At 50.1% G+C, this 26,949-nt stretch overlaps 1 protein-coding gene across 3 annotated transcripts; it reads right to left on the bottom strand.

Annotated features, from left to right (window-relative positions):
- On the bottom strand, positions 1-25,473 carry AXIN2 (axin 2). 3 transcript variants are annotated; one of them, XM_032706792.1, is made up of 12 exons: positions 25,406-25,473; positions 23,370-24,299; positions 17,195-17,335; positions 11,735-11,837; positions 9,728-9,868; positions 9,042-9,538; positions 8,754-8,936; positions 8,251-8,469; positions 7,570-7,665; positions 5,983-6,150; positions 1,736-1,819; positions 1-1,125 (listed from the first exon to the last, which is right to left on the bottom strand). In XM_032706792.1, exons 2-12 carry the CDS (start codon positions 24,191-24,193, stop codon positions 1,101-1,103), a joined length of 2,481 nt encoding a protein of 826 aa, XP_032562683.1. In that variant the 5' UTR covers positions 24,194-24,299; positions 25,406-25,473; the 3' UTR covers positions 1-1,100. The 3 variants fall into 3 exon arrangements, with proteins under 3 accessions (XP_032562683.1, XP_032562681.1, XP_032562682.1); XM_032706790.1 differs by having other exon boundaries at positions 1-1,819; XM_032706791.1 differs by having other exon boundaries at positions 1-1,819; positions 8,754-8,933.
- Positions 25,474-26,949: the final 1,476 nt, after the last annotated feature.

The raw sequence follows: 26,949 nt of genomic DNA, 5'->3' as shown, positions 1-26,949 counted from the left end.
TTAATTTGAAAAATATAAAATTTTAATAAAGGCTACATCTCTTAATTACAATAATTATTGTACCAAGTAATTTTTTTTTTTTTAAATGAAACTCTTTATAATGCATAATTTACAGTATAAGTAGAACAAAATGCCATGGCAAAAGTCATGAGTACAGGACTTGTAATAAAAGGCATAAAATATATTTATACATAAACCCCTTAAACAAACAAGGGAAAGCTTGAACCCTGAATATAGGGCGACGCATGGCCTGTTACACCATGCAGGCACAGGTACTGTACTGATTAAATTTTAAAAACACTAGAGATAGTGTATTAATATTTTCACCATACATTTTCTACAATATATACAGACTTACACAAAGTAGCAATGGCAAACAGAATGCACAGATTAACTTAATCAACACAAAACCCAACTGTCGAAATGCAAGGTCTTTCTCGGGAAAGGGCTTTTCTCTCTCTCTCTCTCTCTCTCTCTCTCTCTCTCTCTCTCTCTGTCCCAAAACCCACCCCACGCACACACACGGAGCTTCATCCACATCTCCCACGGCCTCAGGTGGGTGTGAAGGCGAGGCAAAAACCAACCCAACCAAAGAACCCACCACACACGACGACTCAGAAGCTGAAAATACACCCCCGTTGTAGCTACACGGCGCTGAAATACAGGCAGCGCTAACATCCAACGGCTAAAAAACTTAGCTCTGTGGGATACACACAGGGTTTTAAACCTTTTGGTGTGCTAAACACGGGAATGGGAATGGGATGGCTCCTTCTACAGCTCTCCCAGGCTCGGGGTTTTGGTCTACCTTGCCTCGACCGAGAGGAGCCGGACACCAGTGACAGCAGCAAAGCAAAATCCTGGCCCTGCCGAAATCCATGGACAAAATAACAAGTTTCCTGTTTGTTGTATTGCCTCTAACAGAGTTAACACTTAAGACCTTTATTTCAAATTAGAGCAGCATAGATTAAAATGCACCGGTCTCTAGATGAATGGTAGGACAGCGTTTTTATTTCGGCTTTTTATTATTATTATTAATTATTATTATTATTATTATTATTTCTTTAGAAAAGGTTTATCTTCACTCGGAGAAATACTGGGCATCACGTCACTCCTTCCCTCCTCCCCCTTCAAAAAAAAAAATGAATCATCACGAATGTGCTCCTTGCCAAACTCCTGAATTTTAGATAGTGGGAACAATGTAAAAAAAAATAAAATAATCCTTCCTCCCCTCGCCCCCCCTTCCCAGCCCCTCTCTTCTCCATTGTTAAAGCAGCATATCCAAAAACTGGACTTAAGGGAAAACAGACTGTTCAATAAATATCAATAAGGATTACTGTTAAGGTAAGCTATACACAGTTTCTCTTAGTCCATAGATTTCAGATCCCCAGGAAATCATATATTATGTATGGAAGTCTCTCAAACACGGTCTGCATCTCCGATAGCCAACAGTGGTCATGTTTCTAATAAATAGTCCGGGGTTTTTATCATCTCAGTACCCAACTCATGAATAATAAATGCCATTTTTTTTCCTCTAAGGCTAATTCAGCAAAGTCTTCATAGACTTCACCTTTTTTTCTTCATTGGTTCAAAACTTTTCCTTCAGTTTTTTTTTTTCTTCCCTTGTCATCACTACTGTTGTGTGTCCAAAGACTTTTTCTAGCTTAGCTTTTCTTAAGAAACACACAGATGCCATCAATCAATCCTTTCTACTTTCCCCAGGATCCTTCCTTCGTACATGGGCAGGATGGTTTCATCTTCCCAAATCTCTTCAAACACCGCGCCGCAGTCGAACTCGTCGCTCGCTTTTTTGAAGTAGTATCTGTGGGTAAAGAGAATTAAAACACGGTTAAAAAAAATCAAAAGGTAAAAGCAAAGGACGCTTCATCAGTCCTTTTAACCACGACATTTCCAATTTCTCCCTCCTAGGATGTTCCTCTCCAGGAGAACCTCAGGGCTGCTCAGGTCCAGCGACACGAAAGCATCCCCAGGGCTGCAGGGATGTGATGGAACAGAGGGAGCAGGGCTGTGCTCCTCAGAGGTGACAACACCTCCCACAGTGAGAAGATTATACACAGTGGCAGTGGATACCCCCAGCCATAAAGAAAATTAGAAAGCACGTGATTTCTGGTCAAATATCTTATTTAAAAAATAAATAAATACAATTTCAAAGCCAAGCATTCTTAAGGCTCCCCTCTCTCCCCACCTTCTTTCTTTCATGTGTTTTCTTCTTTCAAAGCTCAAGCCCAACATTAAAATTAGCAACTGTTATTAAAAGGACAGATTAAAAGCAAACCATCCCCAGCTTCCTGCAACGCAGGAGCTGAAACTCTGTGGCATTCCTGTTGAAAAAAAAACATCCCGGGAGCCTCGCGTTGGGAACGACCAATTCACGTATCCCTGCTAAGTGACAGAAACTCCTGTCTTTGCTTCCCCAGCAGTAGGGAGAGCCCTGGTCCAGCCCGCGGGACGTGACACGGGGAGGTCAAGTAGCAGTGTCCTGCATTCCTGCTCTTTTGCTCCGGGTCGTTAGATCATGAAGCCAACGCTCCCGGAGACAAAAAGCACCCCCACCCCTCCTGTGTCAAACAGTAAGGACCCCTCTATTATCCTGAATTAGACCGTTCAGCTTCTTGATTAAAGGTTCCTTTTATCCCGTTTGGAGCTTTCTTCCTTCTAAGGCTGCTTAATTGCATATGCACAAATGAAGGGCTTCCATTCAGAGGGGTAGCATTTAGGGAGTCTGTCCGTCTGCCGCCGAGCACCTCCTTGGATGTGCCTGCTCCCTTGGAAAAGGGCTTTGCCATCTGATTGCCAGGGATGGAAAAAACTTCATCAGATGGATTACAAAGAAAAAAAAAAATCTATATAAAAAAAATAAAAAAATTAACCCCTCCCCTGTAGTTTCCAGACAACTCAGGGTTGGCAGATGTTTGTCAGGGAAAAGGGGGTTGTAATTATGATTTTTTTTTAGGATGGGAAAGGAGATCAAATGAAGCTCACTTTTACTACTAAAGCTAAAAGAACCACAGCAGGGTCTTAAAATTTGATTTTTTTCATTTAGTGACTGTTCTATTACACATGTTTAAATTAGTCACATCAGCCTGCAAATCTCTATTTTTCAGAGTGCATTAAAATTATTTTGGTAGGGGGATAAAAGATCCCTCTTTTTAGTTAAAGAGATGAAACCATCTCCATTTAATCCAGGTATGGTTAGGATTTATTTTTGTAGAGTCATTCCAAGCTGAATTGACACATGTTGCATCTTTAATGGGTCAGCAAGGAAAAAACCATATTATTTAAGTCCTTCAGAGCCTGCACTCATGGAAGTCAATGGTCCAACTCCCAACTTCCATGCCACAGGTCAAGGCCACAATTCCCCAGGACAGCAGCCTTGAAATCAACCCAAAAAAACCCAAGCAAAGTTTGAATGAATTACAAAGAACTTGCCCTTCCCTCTCCCCTGTCCAGATAACAGCCACTCTTCCCAAGAACTTCCTCCCCAAGCCCAAGCCCTGGCTGTGTTTACAGAATTTTTATTTGAGAAAACACACTACAGCCTTTTACATAATTACAACCTTATTTCACAGAGAAACAGGGGGGGAAAAAGGAGAAAAGGAGGAGGCAAAGCAAAAAAAAAAAAAAAAAATCCACCCCCACAAACATCTTCAAACAAGTCACTCTGCTCTTATTTGCTCAGAAACGGGCTTTTCCATTGAAACATATTTTATGTGGCAAGCTTCGCTCCTTTTTTTTTTCTTTTTTTTTTTTTAAATTTTATTTTTTTAATTTTATTTTATTTTTCTGGGGGACATCTGGCACCAATCGAGGCGAGCAGGCCCAGCCTTACAGCTCAAGTTTTGAACCGCTGCCATCTTCGGATTTACCCGACACCGCCCACTTTTTTTTTTTTTTTTTTCCTGGTGCGTGTGTATGTTTGTTTTTTGTTAACGCCATCGGTATTAAATCACTGCTTAATTCTTTCTTCTTTTTTTTTTTTTTTTATTTTTTTTTTTGGGGGGGGGGAGGTGGATGGAAAGCTCTTCCCGGCAGCTGCCCCACGGCAGGGCTCTGGCATCGCGGGAGCCCGAGGTACCCGCCTCGCAAACTGATCCAATCAATAAAGAATTTGGGAGAGAGCGGAGCGTTTTTCTGCGTGTCTTTGTGCATTAAATGAAAGGCAACGGCTTCAAAGACATGCTTATTAAATGTGCCTTAAAAAGAAATCAATGCCAGATGTGACCAAAGCGGCCTAGTTAGTGCCTCCCCGTAACACACACGCTACTCCGGGCACTGCGGACCTCTCCCCTGAAGGTCACCCGCAGTTTCACTCAAAGTCCAGCCAAAAGTCAAAGCTTAGATCAAAATGATTCCCTGGAGGTACACACATTTGTGTAATTAGTTTCACCTTGTGTCTGTGCAAGATAAAATACTGGGCACGTACCCAAGTTCCATTTTTTTTTTATAAATTTCTGTATTGTCTTTACCCAGGTGTAAAGGGGTGAGATCTAAGCAAAACGTTGTTTCATCCTTGTCAGTCACTTAAAAACATTTTCTAAAGTAATTACAGTCTGACAAGGCAAAAATAATTGCACCTAGAGGGGCTTTTGGGCCACAGAGGTTTTAGTAGCCTAGTCCCGCACTCGGGCATCACACAAAAAATGTCACAGAAAACAAACAAACACTAAAAAAATGATTTTTTTTTAGGAGGGGGGTGGGACTTTACAGCCACTGGAGCTGGCAGAGCAGTGGTGAGGTCAGGGAAATCGGTCTGCAAATGGGGCATGAGGAGGATAAAGTGTGGGAGGCTTTAGGGGCTGGAAAATGGCACAAGGGTGCCAAAAGCCCAGGCAGCTCTCCTGCAGGGTGTCCAGGGTGGGTGGACTTGCAGGTTGGTGCCATCTGATGGCAGCTGGGTGGGCTGCAAAGATGGTTTTTGGGAAGGATTGGCAGTATTTCAGCCTCACTGTGCAACAGCCATAGACAGACTCCAACCCAGCATCCCCACAGTCTGAGAGTGTCTGTGGGTCACCGACCTCTGAGCTGCACGGGTGGACTTCCCAAAGCTAAAGAGGCCAGTGATGGGGCAACAAGCTGGGAATTCCTCAAACTAGACCCAAATGACCATTTGGAGGTTAAATCAGAGGCTGCCACTTACAAGGCAAGACACTCAGTTCTCTGAAGCACCACCAATTTCAGTGCAAATTCAAAAAAACAGCTGGAATGTCCCTCCCTCTCCTGCTCACCCCACAGAAGTGGCCAACAGAGGATCCCAAGAGATCCACTGTGAAATGGCATCAAAAAGAGCCAATGTGAAGCTCCTGCCATGAAAACTGTAAGAGCAGAGGAAGTAGCAAACTGGTTTAACTGGGAGCTGTGCCCTGGAAACCAGACCAGCAGGGTTTGTTGGAATTTCTGAGGAGGATCTGGGTATTGCTGGTGGAGCTTTCTCTGCAGGGCAGAGGTTTTTTTTAACCCCTAACAAAGAGAAAAAGTGAGGGAGCTCCATCTCAGCTCCATGTCCCTCAGCTGGACCATCCCAGCCTGTCACTGACCTCACTACAGCCACACCATTGCAAAAAAAATAATGAAAAATTAAACAATTAAAGGAGACCAGGACCAAGATGAATGCTGACCCCAGTCTGGAAATTGAATCCCACTGCTCCAATGCCTTTGCCACAAGGCCATCCCAGATTTCCCTGATATTCCATCCAGCTTTTTGGAGAAGGGCTGGAGTACAGATCCTAACACAACTGGGGAGGAGGCTGGGGAGGTGGGGAGGAGGTGGCCCTGCAGCTGAGCTGTGGCTCAGGGCACCTTTTCCATCTCCAAGTTGCTCCTGGTTTGAGTGGGAAGAGAGTAAGATGATCTACAACCTCTGAAAATTGAGGCCGACATGTCCCTGCAGGTAGCCCTGCAAAAGTTCTGCTAATTCTTTTGATTTGGTAAAACGCACTGAAGAAAAAACAATTAACAGATTCTTACCTGTAATTTCCCTTTTTGCTCAGCTGTTCTTTAAAGTGCCCAAGTGTCAGGCTCTGGGCCTTTAACATCCTCCTGTAGGGAATTTCTTCTCCGCAAAAAAAATAGGTGACAACCAACTCACTGGACTGAGAGGTGTGAACAACTGGCAGTTTCTTTGGCTCTTTGTGACTGAAAAACAGAAAACACACACAAAACCCTCTATTTTTCCATTTGAGAACAGGCTCTTTCACCACACTCAAACCAGCAGCGCTCCTGTCACACAGAACACTGTCAGAAATACCCCGGGGTGTGACCCAAAAATCAGATATTCCTGTACTGGCTGGGAATTTGCTGGGATGTGTTTGCACAGCCTTTTGCTGGGCTCCCACAGCAGCTCCTGGTGGGAATCACAGAATGGTTTGGGTTGGAATGGATCTTAAAGCTGATCCTATTCCACCCCCCTGCCGTGGGCAGGGACACCTTCCACTATCCCAGGTTGCTCCAAGCCCCGTCCAACCTGGCCTTGGACACTTCCAGGGATGGGGCAGCCACAGCTTCTCTATGACAGGGCTTCCCCACCCTCACAGGGAAGAGTTTCTCTGTAATATCTAACCTGCATCCACCCTCCTTCAGCTTGAAGTCCTTTGGAATCATGGCATCACCATCCTATGGATGAGTGAACCCAGGGATGGAGGTTGGTTGGATGCCTCCTGGAAGCATCAGAGCAGGAGCACAGGCCAGGTGAGCAGGTGCAGGGCTCACCACAGGCTCACTGTACCTGCAGAGCCCCAGGACTGCACACCTTGGGTATTAAAAGGCTCGTTTCATCTGCCTTCAAACGAAGCATCTGCCAAATTTTCTCCTCGTGCACCCACCTGCAACCACCAGCTCACAAAGCAAACCCACTGCCAGATGCTTCACCTGAAGCACCCAGGTAATCTTATTTTTCCCAGTGAGGATAAAATTAACTGGATTTTGCCATTTGCACCCAAGAAACCCTTCTTAAAGAATAATTAAAACAACATTACCCAGCAAAATGGCAACGCTCTAGTGAATACCATGCAGCCAAATCTACAACTGCTTCTGAGGCAATGTACACTTGGCATGTCAAAAGGTCACAAAGTGTTAGTCCGCAGTAATTTAGTCTTCCTAATTTGTTCTAAGTCTTTGTAGAGTGGCTTCAGAAAAAAAGCTGCTAGCAAAGACAGCTGGTGGACTTAAGGTCAACCAATTAAAAATGAAAGGCTCTAGTCAGGTGGCTCAGTCTGGACTTCAAACATTACTCATTGCTTAAGATGAAGAGGGTAAGAAAGAAAACTTTAATTATTTAGGCCATTTTAGACCTCTCTGTAGCAGATTTCTTGTTAAAAGAACCATCCTGTAATTAGACTAATCCAATCTTTGTCCACTTTACAGGAATGCAAGTTAAAAAGAGCCAGAGACAAGATTTGAAAATGTTTTGTTCTTTCTTTACGAAGAATGTTTGAAAGGCGAAATTTCAGATATAAGAATTTCCTCTCTTTTCAAAGCTCAATCCATTTAATGAAAATATAATTATGAGGGATATATATTTATTTCCCAATCCTTTTCTGCACGTGCAATACTCACTCTTCTGTCATTAGACTTGCATTGCAGAAAGGGGTGCTTCCCCCCTGAATGGCAGCGGAGTGGTTTCGGTCCCTCTGCTGATTTGAGGTTGAACATCTGAAGTGGAGGGAAGGGGAGGGCAAGTGGGGAAGAAGAGGAGGGGGGGAAAAAAAAAAAAGAAAAAAGGGAAAAAACAACTTTAAAAAAAAAAAATTTGTTGAAATACAATCTTCTTAATTGAAGTCTCCTGTGGGTCGTTAAGTTCGCTCTTTGTATCAAGCCTCACATGTTGTAAACAATCAAAGGAAGAATTAAAAATGCTGTGGGCTAATTTATCCTTCCATACCCAAATGAACGATAACCAGTCCAATTCCCCACTTGGTATGTAGCTGGAGCCTGTCCCAGAGGAAAAACGGGCAAATTACAGCCATCAAAAGAGTGGAAGTAATAGTCTCGGATCTGAACTATTTGTGCCGGTGCAGGGTGGGGTTGGAATAAGGAGGCTCATCCTCCGGGCTCGGCCAAGCCGTGCCGTCACACACCCCCACGGCCTGGCCCCATGGCTGACTCCCAGCCTGGATGGGAAGGACACCATCCATGCCCACCCTCCCAACCAGCACCCAGCAAAGCACCCCCGGCCCCGCTGCTCCCCGGACCCCACGACGGGACCGGGACCGGGACCGTCCCTCCCGGGGCCGTTACCGTTGTTTCTGCGGCTTGGAGACCTCGGCGAGGCGGCGACACGCTTCCTCCAGCTGGGCCAGGGTGTTGGGCGGGGTGAGCGGGGGCATGGCGGGGTCCTGCACGAAGGGGTGGGCGGGCTGTGCCCCGCGCGGGTGGCTGCCGGTCCCCCACGGGTGGTGGCGGCCGGGGGCCCCCTTGGCGCAGTCGGAGCTGTAGGCCTTCTTTGTGCTTTGTGTGCTTGGGGAGGGGAAGAAGTCGGGTTAGAAAAGCTGGAAAATATGACTTTAATAGCAGCTCCTATTCTGCTCGCTCCCTCTCAAAAGTCTGTCATAACATGAAAGGAGGTTTATTGCCAAAAACATGACATTTTTGTGGTTTTTCTGGTTCTGCGGAACAGCTTTTATATTAAACCGGAGGAGCAAAGAGTCTCATTTGTTTTTAGCGATTGTAAAAATAGACAGCCCATGTAATATATAAATATTTACCGGGAGCGATATTGCTGTAGACAGCTGCGTATTTACCTATGGGGCTTGTGCTTATTTTGTCTCTCGCTCTCCAGCATCCACTGCCAGACGTTCTGCGCCCGGTCTGCTTCACCCCCGGGGAGCTGCACCCCAGCAGGGCCAGGCAGCCCCCCGTCCCCGGCCGGCGGGGCCACGCTCTCCACTCCTCGGCCCAGCCTCTTCAGCAGCGTCCCCGTCCTGCTGGTGGCAAAAAGGGACACGAGCCCACCGTTAGCCCCTGTCCCCCATCAGTAATGGGTCGTGGTTTGGGGCAGGTGCAACGGGAGAGAGATGCTGGTGACTTACCCGAAGGGCTCCAGCGGAGGGAGAGGGGGGTCTGTGTTTTTGGGGTGGCCCTTGCACTTGGGGTAGCAGTAGTAGTCGCCGCCCGCCGGGCAGCAGCACTGCACCCGCTGCGCCGCCTCGGCCTCGATCTGCTCCTTCGTCTTGGGCACGGTGTGGTGGTGGATGTAGTGGTGGTGGACGTGCTTGGTGGTCTGCTTGGTGATGAAGCCCTTGCCCACCACGGCGCAGGCGGCCAGCGAGGCCGTGCCGGGCGGCAGCTTGCCCGTGGGCAGGCGGTCGGGGGAGCGGGCGCGGGGGCTGTGCCGGCCCATGCCGGGTGACTGGCAGCCGGGGGTCTTCAGCACGCGGGAGAGGTGCTCGTCCAGGATGGCCTGGGGGTCCTCCTCGTAGCTGCCCGAGGGCAGGAGCGAGAGCGGGTGCTGGGGGTGCTGGGGGTTCACCATCTCCCGACTGCTCTGCAGGCTGGCAGGGAGCTCGGAGCCCTCCTTCTCCTCGTCCTGCCAGACAAGTGATGGCAGGGAATGAATGGAAGGGGATGACGAGCCGGCGGGGCATGTGCCAGGATGTGCCCCCCACCAGCTCACGAACTGCAGCATGATCCCAACGCCTTCCTCCCGGCCCCTTCCCACCCCCAGCCAGGTGGCACGTGGAGCTCTGCCCAGCCCCGGGAAGGCTAATCCTCCTACCTCCTTGATCTGCTGCAGCCTCTCCTCCAGACAGTCCATGGTTTCCTGCTCCTGCTTCAGCTTCTCCAGCCGGGAAATGAGCTCGGCGGCGAAGGCAGCTGGCTCCACCGGGGTCATCTCCTTGGGAAGACGGTGGGTCCTCTACAAGGAGCGGGGACAGAAGGCACAAGGCATGTTTAGCGGGCGGCGCGGGGCGCGGGCGCTTTGCCGCGGCGGCATCGCCGGCCCCGCTACGCTTGTTGTGTCTCCATGTTTGGATGAAAAGACGACCGCAACTAGGCATGGTCTGCTCTGGATTTTTATGAGCTAGTGCTGTGGCCTCATGGAGTGACATCCTCCCCACCAGCGTTTGCCTTCGGCAGGAGCAGTTGGTCGCACTCTGAGGAACCCCGCTTGTTCTCTCTGTAGTACAACCAGCCCATCAGTAGCTACTCTGAAGTAGAAAATCTTCAAAGACTGTTGTCAAACATCAAAAAAAAAAAAAAAAAAAAAAAAACCTCTGAGGTGGGAGGGAGAGACTTTAACTAAAGGAATAAAGTGAGTATAAACAGAAAGGAGTTGGAAATTAAAAAAAATAAGATGGGGGAGAAAAAAAGGGAAAGGAGAAAAAAAAAAAAAAGGGAAAAAAAAAAAAAAGAAGTCAAACGGTTGCAGATCAGAGAAGTGCTGGTAATTTATTTCCTGGCTACACACTGGGCACCTTTGAGGTAGTGTTGTCTCAACAGTGTCCTAGATCTCTTCCCCCCCCCTCCATCTCTTTGTACAGAAAATGAAGAAAGCTGCTGCAGGCTAGCGGTGCTACACTGCTGAGCTTGGCTGCCTCAAGCAGATCTATCAAGGGAAAAAGGGAACATCTCCAAATCAAGTGCAGAATATAAAAAGGCAAAACGCGAATTTCTGCCAAAAGAAGCAAACATGGCAGGAAAAGGGGAGGGAAAAAAAAAAAAAAAGAGGAAAAAGAAACCACCCACTCGACTCTGCCCTCCCTCCTGCCATCCCCACGCACCCCACTCCTCGCCCCCACTCTCCCTCTTTTCCCCCTCCCAAAAGCAGAAAGCTGAACTGCCAACTCTTTCACATACTACCCACCAGATGAGGTGGGGCCTCTCTCCGGCAACCACTTAGCTCCAGAAATGATGTGAGGGTAGAAAAAGGCCACTCTGCTGGAAATTGTCACTCTTACACAAGCTGGCTCTATTCAGTCCCTGATCAAAGCACTGCCTTACAGAGAAAGTCGATTTGCACGCCCTGGGACAAAATAATCTAATTTACAAGCTCAGGCTATAGAACTTTCTTTAGGAAGGAAGGGGAAAAAAATACCAAAAAGAAAAACCACATAAACCAACCCCCCCCCGACAGAAATATCTATGACTTCTTGCTGCTTAAGACAGCAGAAAGAGGAATTTTAGCATATTAATCTGAAGACAAGATAAGTTTATACTTGTCTGTGTAAACAGTTTATTCACTGCAGGAATCGGGAGTCTGCGAGGCAACTGAATTAGCAAGTCAGTGAGTTAATTTTCAAGAGCAGAGCAACACCACACATCAGATCCCCTCAAAGCCAGGCACGGATCTGCTGCCAATGTCTGTTTTGGGAGATCCTGCTCCCCACCAGCTCCATTGATGGTGGCCACCATCAATGCACACGGGGCCAAGCCCTGCTCTGCTCAGCACCGTGGAGGTGTCGGGGTGATGGCCAGAGCCAAGGCCCTCACTAGACCCAACCAGGGCATCTCCACTTGGATTTAGACCAGAAGGACAAATTCAGAGCCTTAATTAGCACCTGGTTTCAGGGAAGGACCAAGATGTGACTGTACACAAGCAGGTTTTTGGAACGATGCTGAGAGCACATGGCTCCTGTCCAACACTCTGCAGCATTTCTGCTCTGGCATCAAGCTGGGATGGAAATGCTCCCCTCCCCTGCTCCCTTCCCTCCACATGTGCGTGGTCCCAACCCCAGCATTTCCCACGGCCCACCCAGAACCTGCAGCTCCCGCCTGAACTCACCGGAAAATGAGGTAGAGAAACTTGACCGTTGGCCTTGACGCTCCGATGCATTTCCCGCTGGAGCTGCTTCTTGCTCCCAATTCTGTACGGGGGGATCCCATCTCTGCACATAGAAGAGAGGCCACCATCAGCTAGGGCTGTCCCCATGCTCTAACTGAGACACCTCTCCATCCCCCCTGGAACCACCCAGCCACGCTGCAGGCCCTCATTCCCAGAGGTGCTGAGCCCTCTGGATGTCACCTGAAGTCTCAAATATCTGGCGGTGTGGGAAGTGCCTGTGTCACCATTACATGGATGTGCAGTAATTAAGCAAAAGCTCAAAAGCTGAAGGCAACTCCACATGGGAAGACGCCCAAAGATCCCATCAGCTTCACTTCCAAGGCATCTTACAGGAAGGCCCTTCCAATGCCAGGCTTCTGCTTCTGACCTTTATTTTTGTTGCTTTTTCCCCACTAAATTATACTCTAGGACCACAATGTCCCTCAAGCTCTTAAACACCCCATGGAGTGCTGGCACAGTGGAAACAAGAAGGAAGAGGATGGGGATGGATGGCCACCCAAAGGCTGCTCCCCATCTCTACCCCTACTTAAGACCCAGGATGTTTCTCCTGCCCTGAGGTTGGCCGGCACAGGACACCTCAAGGCATGAGCACGGACCCTCTGGCCAGGACACTGCTCCCTTCAGCCACCACTGCTCCCGGCCAGGAAACCACAAGGAGAGAGACCAGGCAAGGAGCTCCAGAGGGAACAGCCCCCTGCACACCCAGCTCCAGACACCGTGGGGCATCTTCACCCGGCCACGCAAAAAATTACCCCAGTTGGGATTAAAGGGCCTTCCAGAGACAGCGGGGCCAGCCGGAAGAGCATGCCTGGAGATCCTGAATGTCTAATTCCACCCCTTCCCTCAGACTGGCTGCATAACCTTGATCTCCGGTCCCGGCCCTTTCATCCACCTGCCCCCACACCTGACTCATCTCCTGAGCACAGAAAATAGCTCCTGCCCGAGGAGGAGCTGCGGCAGCCCAGCAGACAGCGGCGGCCCCATGCTGCTGTCACAGGAGCCAACGTGGCACAGCATCCCTGCGTGTCCCCTCCCGTGGCCACAGGGGTGGTGGGCACACGCCGACACACAGCCAGAGACAAGAAGCGTTCCCAGAGAACACCACGTCCCTTCTCTTGAGGAGGAGGATCAGATCACTCCAAGTTTGAGGCACGCTACGGGCAGAGCTTTGTGAAGATCTTGGCCAAAAAGCATCCAGTTGCCATTAAATTGTTTTTAATGAGCAGGATTAAGCTGCGAAGCCTGGAGTGAAGGATCAGAACAATTTCATTTTAATAGACTTGGAAAAACTTTTGTAAGAAAAACGAGCATGCTGGGACCACAGAAGAGGCCCTTGATGCCACAAGATGAACATCGGCCTCCTCTGGACACGGTTTATGAGCGCATGTGACATGGCAAGTGAAAGGAGCTGACTGTCCTCATGTCCCCACTGCACAATGTGGGGCTCTGAGGCCTTTCTGGGGGAGCAGCCCAGCACAAAGGCCAACACAGCCAGCCATGGCCACCAACCACAGCCGCTGGTGGCCACCAAGGACCTCTCCACGCTCTCCATGAAAGCCACCGAGCATTTCTGCTCCACAAACCCACGGAGCAACAGTTCTTGGGGCACATAACATGCCTTAGCTTTGGGGGAGGATGGCGGAAAAGCAATTCTAAGGTGAAAAGCAAACAACCTCTACCTTCAGAGATGCCTGTGTTAACTGAGGCTTACCAAGACAAGGGTCTCTTAGGGAAGACCTTCAATATAGGGAATACCCAGTAAAACAGGTATTTTAAAAGCAAGTAAAAATGCCAGCATGACCATGTCACATGCATATGAACAAATGGGATTCATCCCATTAACACACATGGAAGAGGAGGTGTCCTCTATCCATGGCAGTCCAAGAGGCCAGTTGGGAGGAATAGGGAAGCAGCTGAAGGCCTGTGTGTCGACCACAGGGCATCCAAGGACATGACCAGGGACAACAGGGAGTCCTGCAGCCCTCCTGCACTGCCCACCTCCCTCCAGGTCTGCAAGGACAAGATGCTGTCCCCAACCCCCTCTGCTGTGGCCACCAAGCTGGGAGCACATCTCCTTGTGGGGTATCCCCAAGCTGCCAGCTCCAGGAGGACACCTCTGCCCAAAGGGACAGTCCTGGACAGGCTATGGGGCAGGAGCAGGGACTTGTGATATTCCCAGGCAGGGTGGCTTGTAAAGGAGGAGGAAATGCAACACTAACCCAACAGCACAACTTCTCTACTTGAGATTTACCCTTGTTCAGGTTGATACAAAAACTGCTCCTTCCCCCTAAAATTCCTCTGGTTGCACCGGAGAGCCCCACATCAAACCTCCTGCTCCCTGCTTCCACAGCCCTGCCTTGGCAGAAGAGTTCTGCAACTTGTAACAACGTGCAGAATTAAAAAAACCCAGAGGTATTTCCCTGGGATGGGAAGGCAGTGGAGCAGCCTGGGAAAGTCAGCCTGGGGAACGGGAAGGGACTTCAGCAGCCACTTTGTTTTCACAGAAAATGGGGAAAATGGGCAAGGCCAGTGTCAAAGGGATGGCCAACGAGTGATCCCTGACTGCAGGAGGGTCAAATGGATGGAGCTGGAGCCAGGATCAGCCCAGCAGGAGATATGGGAGACAGGGGGAATCCTGACACTGGAGCAGATCCCCCCCAACCAGGAGAAAGCACCACTGAAATGAAAGATCTGAGCTTGGCCAGAGGGTTCAGAGCAGGACAAGGGTTAACTAACCTCAGCTCTCCAGGTGCCACCTCTCCCCCTGCTCCAACAGCCAACATTTGCACTCACTTCCTTGGCTACTAAAAGCTGTGGCTGAAGAGCTACAGAGTTGAGGCACTAAATAGTAGAGTTTAATTATAAACAGTTCAGCTAACCAGGCTGGGGCTAAGCCAATCTGTTTCTGGGGGAAACACTAGTTTGAAGTCTTCTACCCAGTCAGCTGCCATTTAAGCTGAGCCAATTATCTTAGCCTTTTGACTCAGATGTGCCTGACCTAACCTGAATGTAGTTTTACTGCTGCTTTGAAATATCAGACTCATGCGCATATGCATTCACTCCCATCTTCATTTGGCAACGGCTCTGAAACAAGCCTCTGATCTTGCCAACATCAAAAGCCTGGTTTGTAAGATAAGGTAATATTTGAAGTTTGCTCAGCAGCATTCCCCTGTGTCCAAAGTAAATCCATAAATAAGATATAAGCAAATAAAAAAAAAAAAATCCCCTTTCCTCCACCCCCCCTCCCCCAAAATCAAGAAATGGAAATATAAATTTGCATGATGCTTTGTGGCTATTACAAAATATATATAGGGACAGACTGATCCCTGGCATCTGGAATAAAATAAAAAAGGCAGATTATGCACTATTTGGAGATTTCTCCCAATTCCAGTGCAGTTCAGATTTAGATTTATTTAAAAAAACAAATTCAATTTATTGCCATGTCTGACAGACTTTTCCAGAACAAGTTTTTCCTCTTCAGTTGATACCAATATAAGCCAAAAGAAGTCATTCGCATTCACACTGATGGAACAGAATAAACTCCAGTTACAAGGGGGTAGCACCTGGGCTCACCCAGGGGGGGTTTGTGCCCCCAACACACCCCCAGCATCTCCAGCATCCAGCAGAGCCGTGTGCCAGGAGAGCCTGTGAATCCCAACTGCTCCCCTGCAACCTTGGCATCAGCCCTTCGCCTCTGCAAAGGAAGTTTTACATCAGCCTTAACTTCAAGCCCAGCCTCCAAACCTGCCAGTTTACCTCTCCCACTTCCAAGAGAACCACCCAACACCCCGGTGTGCTCCTGACCGTGGCTCGAAGGGGGGGGGGGGGGTGTTGCCGGTTCTGCAGCAGGAAATATTCCTTTCTGCCACCACCCCAGGCCTCCCGCCGCCCCCCAACCTGGAGCTGCGGGCAGTTTAATCAGCCAAGCTTCCCCAAACTCTCACAGCCTGCGCGGGCCATTGTTACGGCAGGAAAAAACAGGCAGCTCCTTTCAGGCGCTGCTTTATGGGGAGCTCCTATTCACTTGTTCAAGCAAATTTCAAAGCGGGCTGCTGCCCTCTCATCCCCGCTAAGCTCCCCTGGACTAACAATGGGCTGAAAGCGATTCAGTTAAGCCTTTCATCCACCATGCACTTTATTTCTCACTCAGTGCTCTCATCTGTATAAGGCCTACAATTGGCATTGCTGTGAAGAGAGGGTATAATCCTAGCCCTGTGAATCCCAAGTGACCCTACACTGGTCCAGAAATGACTAACCCAATGAATGCTCTGTTGACACATGATCACATACAACCAGAGCCAGTAAGAAGAAATAAAGAAGTCACCCTATGATTCAGCTCTTTTATTTAATGCCAATATTGTTCAATAGGGGAATCTGGTGGGACAACAAACTATTTTTTTTCTGTAATATCAGTTCAAAACACACATGTGCATTTAAGGAAAAAAAAGGCAGCTTTTGTTTATGCATCAAGGATTTTTGGTAAATCCTGTTTTCCGTTGTGTATCATCACACATGTTGACTTTAAAAACCCAGCATGCAAACCTCTCCAAGGAGTACACAGGGACCACTGGACATGTCTGACAGAGACATTGGAGAAGTTTCAAGATTAAGACCAGGAATGCAGCACTCTGCTCACAGGTGGGCCTTTCTGGAGCACTAGTTTAAGTGAAGATCATGAAACACAAACAGCAACATCTGCCTTCTGCTCAGCTGAAGAAAATGGTCCTTAAGAGCACTAAGTGAGCCTCACTGTCTCCTTTACAGACACAAAAGCACCATTTCTCTCCCGCTGGGGAAAGCAAACTGACAGTCAAACCCCTTGCTCCCAGTTGCACACTTCTCAGCAACCAGGAGAAGCCAAATCCTGCAACTCCTGGGCTCAGCCAGAGCATCATCTCTCCTCCCCTTGCTCCTGAAACACCCAGACCTGATCCATGCAGCTCCACTCAAACAGCTCTTTGAAGACTGCCCCAGCCACACTAAACGAGCAGCTATTTGCCCCTTCAGGTCACTGGCCCTATTAATGTACCTTCTGACATTAATGACAAACGTTAATTACAGAAAGTACTTCCTACAGGAAGTAATCTCCTTCTCTTTGATGACTGATAACTAGTTAAGGAAGCCTGGCCTTAAGACAAAGGCTCAGGCAGATGCACTCCTCGGGTTAGTCACCATCAGCGAGGGCAAAACATGTTTGCTCAGCTGCAGTTGCAAAATGGCAATAGAGGGATCCATTATTCCACTGCATCCAATACCTGCGGCGACGGGATGAGGAGAGAGGTTGCCGTGCCCTGCACGCACCTCCAGGAGCAGGAGTGGGGTGATGACCCCAGACCCATCACTCCCCTAAGCCCCACAGTGCATCAGCACACCCCAAAAGGACCAGCAGCAGGTACTTACACACTGCTGTCCGTCATCGACATGGAGTCGTCCGTCAGGGCATCGCTGGAGATCTCGCTGTCGTTCGCGCTGGTCGCTGGGGCAAAGACATAGCCAGAGTTCACATGGTATGGGTTAACAGGGTCGTTCCTCTTGAAGGACCTAGGGACAAGCAGAACAGGAACTGAGCTACCAGCCAGTCTCAGGCTTCATGGAAGCACCCTCCTCATGGGAACCACGTTCACTGCCTGCTCCATCTCTTCAGAGCGAACCAACCATCCACTTCTCAGGGCAACAGCAACCAGGATGCCCTCTGTCCAAAGCAGGACACTCTCTGTCCAAAGCAGGACACTCTCTGTCCAAAGCAGGACGCCCTCTGTCCAAACACACTCAAAGTCCAACTTCAAACACGTCGCTTTTAGCGTTTTCTAAAGTGCTCCAGGAAATCCCAGGAAGGACCTCTAAGTACTTTGATACCTTCTAAAACCTAAAGCTTGATGTCCTTAAAGCTTGGTGCTGCACTGCTGAGGTCAGCAGGATTTTTGCTGTTGGCATCAGCAGGGAAAAGACCAAGAAGTTCACAGCTCAAGTCCCACTGAAAGCCATGAGGAACCAGCTAATGATGCTTAAGTGTATTGTGAAGCCAAGAATTAGGGTCCCTTTGGGAATGAAAAGTTATTGGCATCTGAGTTCCCTGAAACAGGAGAACTGCCTGGAACTCCCTGGGGCAGGGCCCCCATGTGTCAGAGGCACAGACAGGGCTGAGATCTGCTGTCCCAGGCTTGACCTCCCAGAGCTGGGTACCACCTTTCTGGCATTACAAAAACACACAAAAAAAAAAGGCCAGTTTTTAGGAGAACCTCCTACTTGTCCAACTTGTGTTTCTGTGCATAGGGTTGCACGGGGGAGAGGAGGATGGGGATGTGAGGACAGACACAGCAGGTTACATGAATGGGCACGTGGGTGATGGATACCAACACCTTTGGCTACACCTGGAGAAGCAAACCCAAAGCCCAGCCTGGATGTTTTGAGCTGAGCACCCAAGAGCAGATGGGTGACACGGGCTGTGATGGAGTGTGGCAGGGTCACCATGGAGGGTCACTGCACAGGGTGGGACTTGGGCATCCCCCTGCCCAATGCCTCCCATCACTCCAACTTCCCAGCCAGGATCAATATACATATCTTGGCAGGTGATAAGGGGATTATGCAGGGAGGTTTGAAAACCACATGTTAAGGTGCACATTTTGTTCCTCTTCCAGGGCAGGATGGGGTTGTTAAGCTTCTGCCTTTGTATATCAAAGCAAAAGGCCTTGTCATCTGATAAGGACTGCTGATTTTAATAATTAGGGCCACTTGCCCAGGACTTGGGGGCCTAAGGAATGTGCCAGCAGGCTTGGCAGGTTTTTTTTTAATGAGCTTTCCACCTCCCTGCCCCCCTGGGGCTGGAGGGACCAGCTGGGTTTAAGTGACAGCAATGTCCTCCCACCTCCCCACTCTCCATCTCCATCCCTCACCAGCACCCAGGCACACTGTGGGCCTAGCACCAAACACTGGAGCCTCCACAAAGGCTTAGGCTAAAAAAAAAAAAAAAAAAAAAAAAAAAAAGGGGGAAGGAAAAGAAAAAAATAAAAAAAGGGAAAAAGGAGAGGGAAGCACAGTGGGGAAGATGGGCCTCTGGTATGAGCGGCAAGGGGCTGGCTGCAGGCAGGTATTCAGCCCAGCCGGGGCTGCATTCCTTTCCAAGGAGGCCAAGGCATTTCTGATGGGGAGATCAAGATGTTAAAAAATATGTATCTGGGAAGAAGAAAAAGAAAAAAAAAAAAAAAAGAGATAGTAAGGAATGCCACAGGAAAGAAGTTAAATCTTCAAAGATAAATTAATTCCACATGTGGGCGAAAGCAAAGTTATCCCACTACTACTACAAGAAAGTTTCTCTAAAAACCACGTAGGCTTCTACTCTGGTTCAGGGGGATGTGCAGGCCCAGCAACCCTTCCTAGGTCCTTGGTGGGCTTTTGGGTCAACATGTAAGGGATGCAGCTCTTCCGATTTCTTGATTTGAAACCATCTCAGGTCGTGAGAGTGCATCTGAGGACCACAATGCTCAGGGGTGCAGGATGCTCCCCAGAACAGGACCATGGCCTTGCTTGGAGGTGCCTGTCACCCCTGGTCTCTTCCAGGAGGGCTGGTTTGCCATGTTGTTCTTGCAGGACTGCTGGGGAGGCTGAGGTGGGGGGCGGAGGCAGCGGGTCCGTATGGATACGGCACAGGGAGAGGAGGTGTGCCCAAAGATATAATTAGAGAAAGTGGCCAGAACCAACTCATCTTCCCCTCAGTACTGGCTGCAGCATCACTCACCTACCAACACCTCATGGACAAAAAAACCCACAACCAAAACCAAAAAACCACAACCAAAACCAAAAAACAAACCCCTAAAGCTGACGTATTTTTAAAGTCCTCCCCCCTCCCTCAACCAACACTGCTCCACAGAAGTCCCCCCCATCCTTCAAGAAAACCAGTGGGGGGTGTTTTGCTAAGTTTAAATTATTTTTTTTTTTCCTTTTTAATTTGACCACCTTACTCCAGTAATTGCACCCAGATGCATCAAGTTGCCTGCGAGGGTTTTAAATTCCAGGGAAAGCGGTGGTCTCCTGCCACAGATGCTGCACACACAAACACAGCCCAGCTCCAAACTCAATATGCAAAGTGTTTTCAGCTGTCAGGTAGCAGTTGCTCTGCAGCTTCAAGGAGAATGTCTGATGTTTCTCAGCCTATTCTTATCTTGATGCGATGACACACAGCATGTAACTCTCTCTCTCTGCTATGTTAGGCAATGGCCATATCAGAGGTATTATAATGCCATGAAAATTTCAGGGGCTCCTGCTCGTAGCCCCTGTTATGAGGGTGCAATTTCAGAGTGTGGGGTTGTTTGGTTTTTTTTCTTGTCAAACTCTGATTCTTAGAAATAAAAGCACTGGGGCAGGTCAAGCCACAGACTTATACAGAGAGAGAGAAAATGTACAAGGAGCAGTTGGAGGCAAAATTGAATCTCATTAAGTGTTTTCTTGGGACAAACATCACTGGGCAACCATGGGTTTAAAAACATCAAAAAAAACAGGAAAAAAACCACACATGCACAAACCTGGGAAAAAAAAAAGTATATTTTAACACAACTATGTTAATCACAGCTTCCATGCTCTAATTGTAGAACACTGCTTGGAGCATAGCTTTACAATGGCATCATTTAGTTTGATAATTGAAGCCAAACTTGGTTCCAATAACTTCACACACAAGGAGCTGCACCGGCGGGTCCTTTCAAAGGCCAGGAAGCACTGGGAGCCGGCAGAAGGCCATCTGCAAGCCCCAGCCTTCCCCAAGCAAGGCCAGTCCCACTGATGTTAGAGCCCTAATGGGAGGCAGATGAGTCCACCTTGGACTGAACAAAACCACGTTACCCAGCGGCACTGCAAAGGAAGAGGAGCCCTCTGTGTACACAAAGTCGTGCGTGATAAATTTAGAAGCGCGTATAAATAATAGCTGGAATTCCTGGAGCATGGGGCCAGGTCCAGCACAGCGTGGGGAGGCCAGTTTTAACCACACCACAGCCCAGAGGGAAGGGGAGTCGCCTGGAAGGACAAGAGGGAGGTTCTGCATTTAAAATCTTCCCCGTATTAGGGCTCCAAATATACAACCAGCAGTTTGCATTCGCCTGCTCCCCACCCAGGTGCAAACGCTGTGTTTTCACATCTCCTGTTCCTGTCCATCACCGGGGCTGGGGCCAAACAAAGTCTTTCAGCTGGTCCGGTTTCTGCGCCCTCCTGTTTGCCATGGGTTTGGCCGTGACTCCATGCCCTGGGATTCCCAGGTGGTCTCCCATCCAAACACTGGGCTGGCCTGAGATCACTCTGCTCCCACCATCAGGTGGGCTCAGCCCGGCGCTCCCGGCTTTCGCTGGGATAATCACATTGAAACCCACCGAAGCGAATGGCCAGAGCCTGCACAGCCCTTCAAAACCAGAGCACACTGAGCAGAAATTCCTTAATTCCATCACACACATGAGGAGGGAGGTGTGGTTTGGCCACTCACCAGGAAAGACTTTGTGCAAGCTTCAGCTCCAATCCTAGACGCGATCCTAAATGCTGAGTGATGAGAGATAACCCATCCATATGCTCATCAGCTTGGAGCACATGCACGCACAAGTGGCTTCACAAACGGATCGCTCGGGGAGGAACTGAGCAGCATCTCAGCTTGACCTCCCTCTCTTTGCATTGAGATCTCTTGGCCCCATGGAGAGCAAAAGCTCCTGGAAATTCAACAGAAGGTGATCAAAGCAAAACGCACTACCTAATGTCCTAGGAGGGTAGATCTGACATGTGAGGAGCAAGCTGCATTAATCCCTGGACAAAAAAAAGAAAAGAAAGAGGGGGGAAAAAAAAAAAAAAGAAAAGGAAAAAAGCCCAGCACTAATCAGGCAAGCAGCCACGGCGCTGCAAGAGCTCTCCTGGACAAGGCACATGTGGGTTTAGCAGGGCCTGCAGCTCTAGTAGAACATACAGCCAAGCCCTTCCAGCTCTGAATCCCAACAAAGGCTCAGAGATAAAAGCATCAAACATCCCCCTCCTGGAAAGCCAGCGAAGGGCAGCAGTTCAAACCAAGTTCTGGAGAACAGCAGATGCTCAGGCAGCAACACTCAGGCACGAGATGAGGATCCCAAACCCCAAGTCCTCCACAGACCAGCTGCCAGCATTGCCCCCCCGCACACCCCCCAGCAGGAGGGGTCCAGAGGCCGTGCCGGGATGCAGGGATGCAGCGCATCCCTTCTGTCCGTCCCCCCGCGCCCAGCACCTCCACCCCCTCTGCTGCCAGGAGAGCCTCCAGGGCAGGGAGAGGACCAAAGAGGCCTCTGGCTCCACAGCACCCTCCCGGGCAACGGGAGCCTCCCAGAGCCCCAGGAAACCTCCCCAGCACCAGGAAACCCGGCACAGCTGGAAGCTCTCCAGGGGCAGGAGAGGAGGGCGAGCTCCAGCAAAGCCTCCCCGGGAGAAGCTTGATGCCCTTTGATGTCCATGAATCACAGACACACTCTCAAAATTCCTGTAAACGAGATGTCAAACACTCACCATACCAACCCCCAGGCTCCTGGGCCGGCGGAGGAGAGCGCACATCTGCAGCAGAGCCCTCTCCTCTCAGCCCTGATTCAACAATCCACATTTATGGCAAGGGTGGGGAGAGGAAAGAATACATTTTCAGAGGATTATACAACTCATCATTTGCTCATCAGAGCCTCTCTTCCCCATCCCCCCCTTCACTTCGAGATGGCTCTCACTTTCCTCACCCTCGCACTGCTGTGCCACCAACATTTCCAACAAAAGAGAAGGGTCTGGCAATGCAGACGCACCCCGGGACCAGGGCACAAGGACACCCTGTCACCACGCAACGTCCCTGCGTCCTCATCAGCTCCCACTTGACACAAACACCTCTTAACGAGCTTAACTGAGCTCACTGCCAACAACAGAGCACCAAAGACCTACCTAAGATCTACTGCTCTACACCTGGAATGCCTCTACTACCTTAGACACTCCAATTTTAAGCATCCTCCTGCACGCATTGGCTCAGAGCCACCCTAGATGGCTCTGACACGACACCAACACCCAACACACGATGGAGAGGCTGCACATCACACACACACACACACACACACAGTCAAAATAAAAGCTGATTCTGCCCAAGTTGCAGAGTTTGATGCAGTGACTGCACACATTTCCTCCTCCACGACCGCACAATTGCTTCCCACATAACCAACATCGTTAAACACCGGTTGATGGTGGAGTTGGGAAACTAGTAGGTTACATTATTCATGTGTCTCTATGATCCACTCTACTACTGCTCTTAATAGGTTTGAAAGTTGAACCAATAATTACCGTATGTCCGGAGGACATAGCTGCTATGAAGTTTTTGATCTATAAGAGAACTGAAAGAGCCAATAGGGCTTCAGAGCACAGAATCTTGTTTTCCTCTGCAGAGGAGGAAAAAAAAACCCCACACTCAGCCAACACCCCCCAAATTCCAGTGTTTGGAGGTATGGAGAAGCAGCCGTGCTCCCAGCCCCCCTCGATTCCCACCCCAACAGCCTTCTGAAAACCACTCTCAAAAGTCTTTAAAGTTAAAACAAAGCACAATTTCCAGGGGGTCCCTTACCTGTATCCATTCTCGATCGTTTCTGTAGCTCTGACATTCGCTGTAACCCTCAACGTCTTGCTGGATAGTCCGACTACTGAAGGCAAGATCTTGTTTTTAAAGTCTGCACAGCTCCATTCCTCTTCTTCATTCAAGGTCGGGAGATAGCCACAGACAACTTTTAAGCTCCCCAGTCCGTTGCTGTTCATGTAAGCGGGATTCTCTCCTCCACTCCGCACGTATTCGAGGTATATATCAGAAGTTAAAAACATCTGGTAAGCATTTTCCTCCATCACAGTCTGAATCTCAGTCTGTGCCTGATCAAACATGATGGAATCTATCTGCTGCTTCTTGATGCTGTCCCTTATGTAGGTCTTGGTAGCAGGTTTGAGCTGCTTGGAGACGATGCTGTTGTTCTCGATGTACCTTTTGTAAATAGCTTTGGCTACTCGCAAAGTTTTGGTATCCTTAAGGTCCATCTGCCTGAAGCCATTGCAGGCAAACCAGAAGTCTAAGGTATCCACACATTTTTCCCTTTCCAGAAAGGTCCGAAAAAGATAGGCACCATCTTGATCTCCCAACAAGGAATGCAAGGATTTGGTCCATCTGGCCAGAGGGGAGTCTGGGGACGCGCTGCCCTCCGGCTCCCCGAGTCCGTTCTCATTCCTCCGCGGGGCAGGAGGCACCGGCATGGCCTTGAAGCTTTGGCTTTTTGGGAGAAACGAGCTGGTGAGTGGCGGGCATGGTGCTTCTCCTTCCTCCCCCGGGACAGGGGGTCGGGGGGCGTCTTCCCTGAAGCTGCTGCTGTGGTCTGGGAGGTGGGCGAGGACCACGGCGCTGCTCATGGCTCCGGAGCTCGGCGGGGAGAGGGGCTCCCAGTTGCTCCAGGAGTTGCCTGTGCCTCTGCCTGCCTCTGCCTGGAGTCAGCAGGGGATCCTCGGAGCCTCCTCTCTGCGAAGAGGGGAGAAAAAAAAAAAAAAAAAGGGGGTTGGGGGGGGGAAGAGAAAAAAGGAGTATTGATCTAATCAAAACCAGATCCTCCCAACATCAAAGACAAAAAGTAAACAGGCTTTTCAACTCCTCACAGTCAAAAAAAAAAAAAAAAAAAGAGGAAGAAAGAAAAGGAGAGAGGGAGGGAGGGAGGGCAGAGGGAGCGCGGCTCTATCGCCAGCCCGATCGCGACTATCAGATCCGCTCCGCTGAACTCCCGGCGCACTTTTAGCGGGGCCGGGGCTGGGGGGGTGGGAGTGGGGGGTGTCAGCGCGGCCCCCCCGCAGCTCGGGGCGTCCCTGCCCCGGCATCTGGTTTCCATTTGCCCCCCCGCCCCATCCCCGCTCCCTCCTCGCCCCCTCCGCTGCCGGGGGCGCCCGGACCCGCGTGTGTCCCGTGTCCCCCCCGCCCCCGACGGGGCGCACCCGCCAGGACAAGGGATTTTTTCTGGGGTGCTGCTCTGCGGGAAACGTGCTGGAGCACCGTCCCCCGTCCCCCCCCCCAAAAAAAAATCCACCCCTGGGGGGTGGGTTAAAGCGAGGCGGCCGTACCTGGGCGCTGCGGGGCATCCCGGGCCGGGGCCCCGCGCCCCCCGCATCCCCCCCCGCAGCCGGGAGACATCACCCCCGGCTCTGGAAAAGGGGGAATAAAATAGGGAGGGGGGGGTTAAGGGGGAGGCAGCCCCCAGCTTCGGGCTTTCCCTGCCCGTGGAAAATAATAATAATAATAATAATAATAATAATAATAATAATAATAATAATAATAAAAACCTGCTCCAGAAATGGCGACGGGCTGGGAGGAGGGAGGTCGGAGCCGGGAGCTGGGGTGGTGGAGGGGGGAGAGGAAAGAAGGGGGAGAAAAAAGTCCGGAGCGACTTGGGAGCCTCCGAGCTCCGCGAAGCAACAGCCGAGCCCGGGCGGGCACGGGCACCGCGGGGGCAACCCCCTTTTCCCCCCCAACAAAAAAAAAAAAAAAATTAAAATCAAAAAAAAAGATATTAAAATTACAAGAAAAATCCGTATTTGAAGCAGAAGAAGCGGCCGCCGCCCCCCGAAGTTGCCACTCACCGCCGAGCCCGAGCTCGCTGCGCGCCCGCAGCCCCGCCGCTCCCCGGCAGCGCGCAGGCTGCACCCGCTCCCCCCGCTGGCCTTCCTCCTCCTCCTCCTCGCCTTCCTCCTCCTCCTCCTCTCCTCCCCGGCGGTGCAACCGCATCGGAGAGCATCGGGAAAGGGAAGGGAAGGGGGGGTGGTAAAGGGGTGGGAGGGGGGCTGCGAGGGAAAGGAGCCCACTGCGCTGCGCGCCTCCCTCCCCTGGTTATTTATTTTATTTATTTTAAATACAAAAGCGCAGGTCCCGCCCCCCCCCCTCCTCCTCCTCCTCCTCCCTCCGCCCCCCGCCCCGGGCTCCCCCCGCGGCATCAAAGCGCAGCCCGGCCGAGCGGTCCTGCAAGGGCGGTAGCGCACTGGGGGGGGGGGAATAAAAAATAAAAAATTTAAAAAAAATTAAAAAAAAAGGTGTAAAAACAGGCCCGAAAGAATTTTAAAAATTAAAAGAGAAACAGGGAGAAGCGCGGGAGGAGCACCCCCTGCCCCTCACGCTGCTCCATCCCCCGGGGTACCGCCGGTGCGGGGGATGCTTCATCCCGCGCGGGGGTGGGAGGGGGGCGCGCGGATATCACCGCTGGCGAGGGGAGCAAAATTATTATGTTATATTTTTTTTTTAGGATTTGTTTTATTTTTTTTTGCGCCCTTCCCCTCGGCATCCCGCGGCGGCTACGGAGTTGCCAGGACCTTATCAAAGGGATGCGATCGCAGCCGCCGCTCCGCCGCCTTAAAGGCGCAGGAGCCCATTTTTCTGCGCCGCCCCGCGCATCTCCCGCGCATCCCCCGCGCCCCTCTGTACCTCCCCCGTCCCCTTCCCCACCCCACCCCCGCACTGCAGGGCGGGGGCTACTCCCCGCCATTAACAACTTTGCAAAAAGTTTTCATCTCTGTAAAAAAAAAAAAAAAAAAAACAAAACCAAAAAACAAATGGGGCGGGTCCCCATATTATTATTAATATATATATATATATATAAATAATCCTCAAGCCTGTTTTCGCTCTGCAGGCTAATTAAACAATCCCTTGATTGCAATAGAACTGGCACACCAAGCCAAACCCCGGCCCGCAGTTGTGTTCCCATCTCCCGCCCCAGCTGTTAAATATTAACCAGGCACGGAATGGAGGGTTTGGAACTTCAGACAAAAGGTTTTAATTAGGGGTTGGCCCCCAAACCTGCCCTCCAGATCCAAGGAACCTCCTACCCTCCTCCTCCCCAGCCTGCCCCAAGGCTGGACCCCAGGGTTTGGTGGTTCCCCCCCAGGAGCTGCCTGGCTGGTCTGAGCCCACCTTGGTCTGGCCAGCAGAGCTGGTGGAATCAACCTGGCTTGATTTTTATCATTATTATAGAATCACAGGATGGTTTGGGTTGGAAGGAACCCTAAAGATCATCTAGTCCAACTCTTGTCCATAGGCAGAGACACCTTCCACTAGACCAGGCTGCTCTAAGCCCTGCCAAACCTGGCCTTGGACAATTCCAGGGATGGGGGAGCCACAGCCTCTCTGGGCAACC

Source organism: Chiroxiphia lanceolata, chromosome 19, assembly GCF_009829145.1.
Source record: "Chiroxiphia lanceolata isolate bChiLan1 chromosome 19, bChiLan1.pri, whole genome shotgun sequence".
NCBI classification, from domain to species: Eukaryota; Metazoa; Chordata; class Aves; order Passeriformes; family Pipridae; genus Chiroxiphia; species Chiroxiphia lanceolata.
The sequence above is the reverse complement of the archived record's forward strand: the minus strand, read 5'-3'. Positions and strand labels throughout refer to the sequence as shown.

Bases quoted from the DNA above. Each gene is read 5' to 3' on its own strand.
- AXIN2 (XM_032706790.1), bottom strand. From the start codon at position 24,193: ATGAGCAGCGCCGTGGTCCTCGCCCACCTCCCAGACCACAGCAGCAGC. The intron at 9,869-11,734 runs GTGAGTTCAGGC...CGCTCCTTGTAG, and splicing joins TTTCTCTACCTCATTTTCCG to AGGACCCACCGTCTTCCCAA. The intron at 6,151-7,569 runs GTGAGTATTGCA...TCTGTTTTTCAG, and splicing joins GCAAGTCTAATGACAGAAGA to TCACAAAGAGCCAAAGAAAC.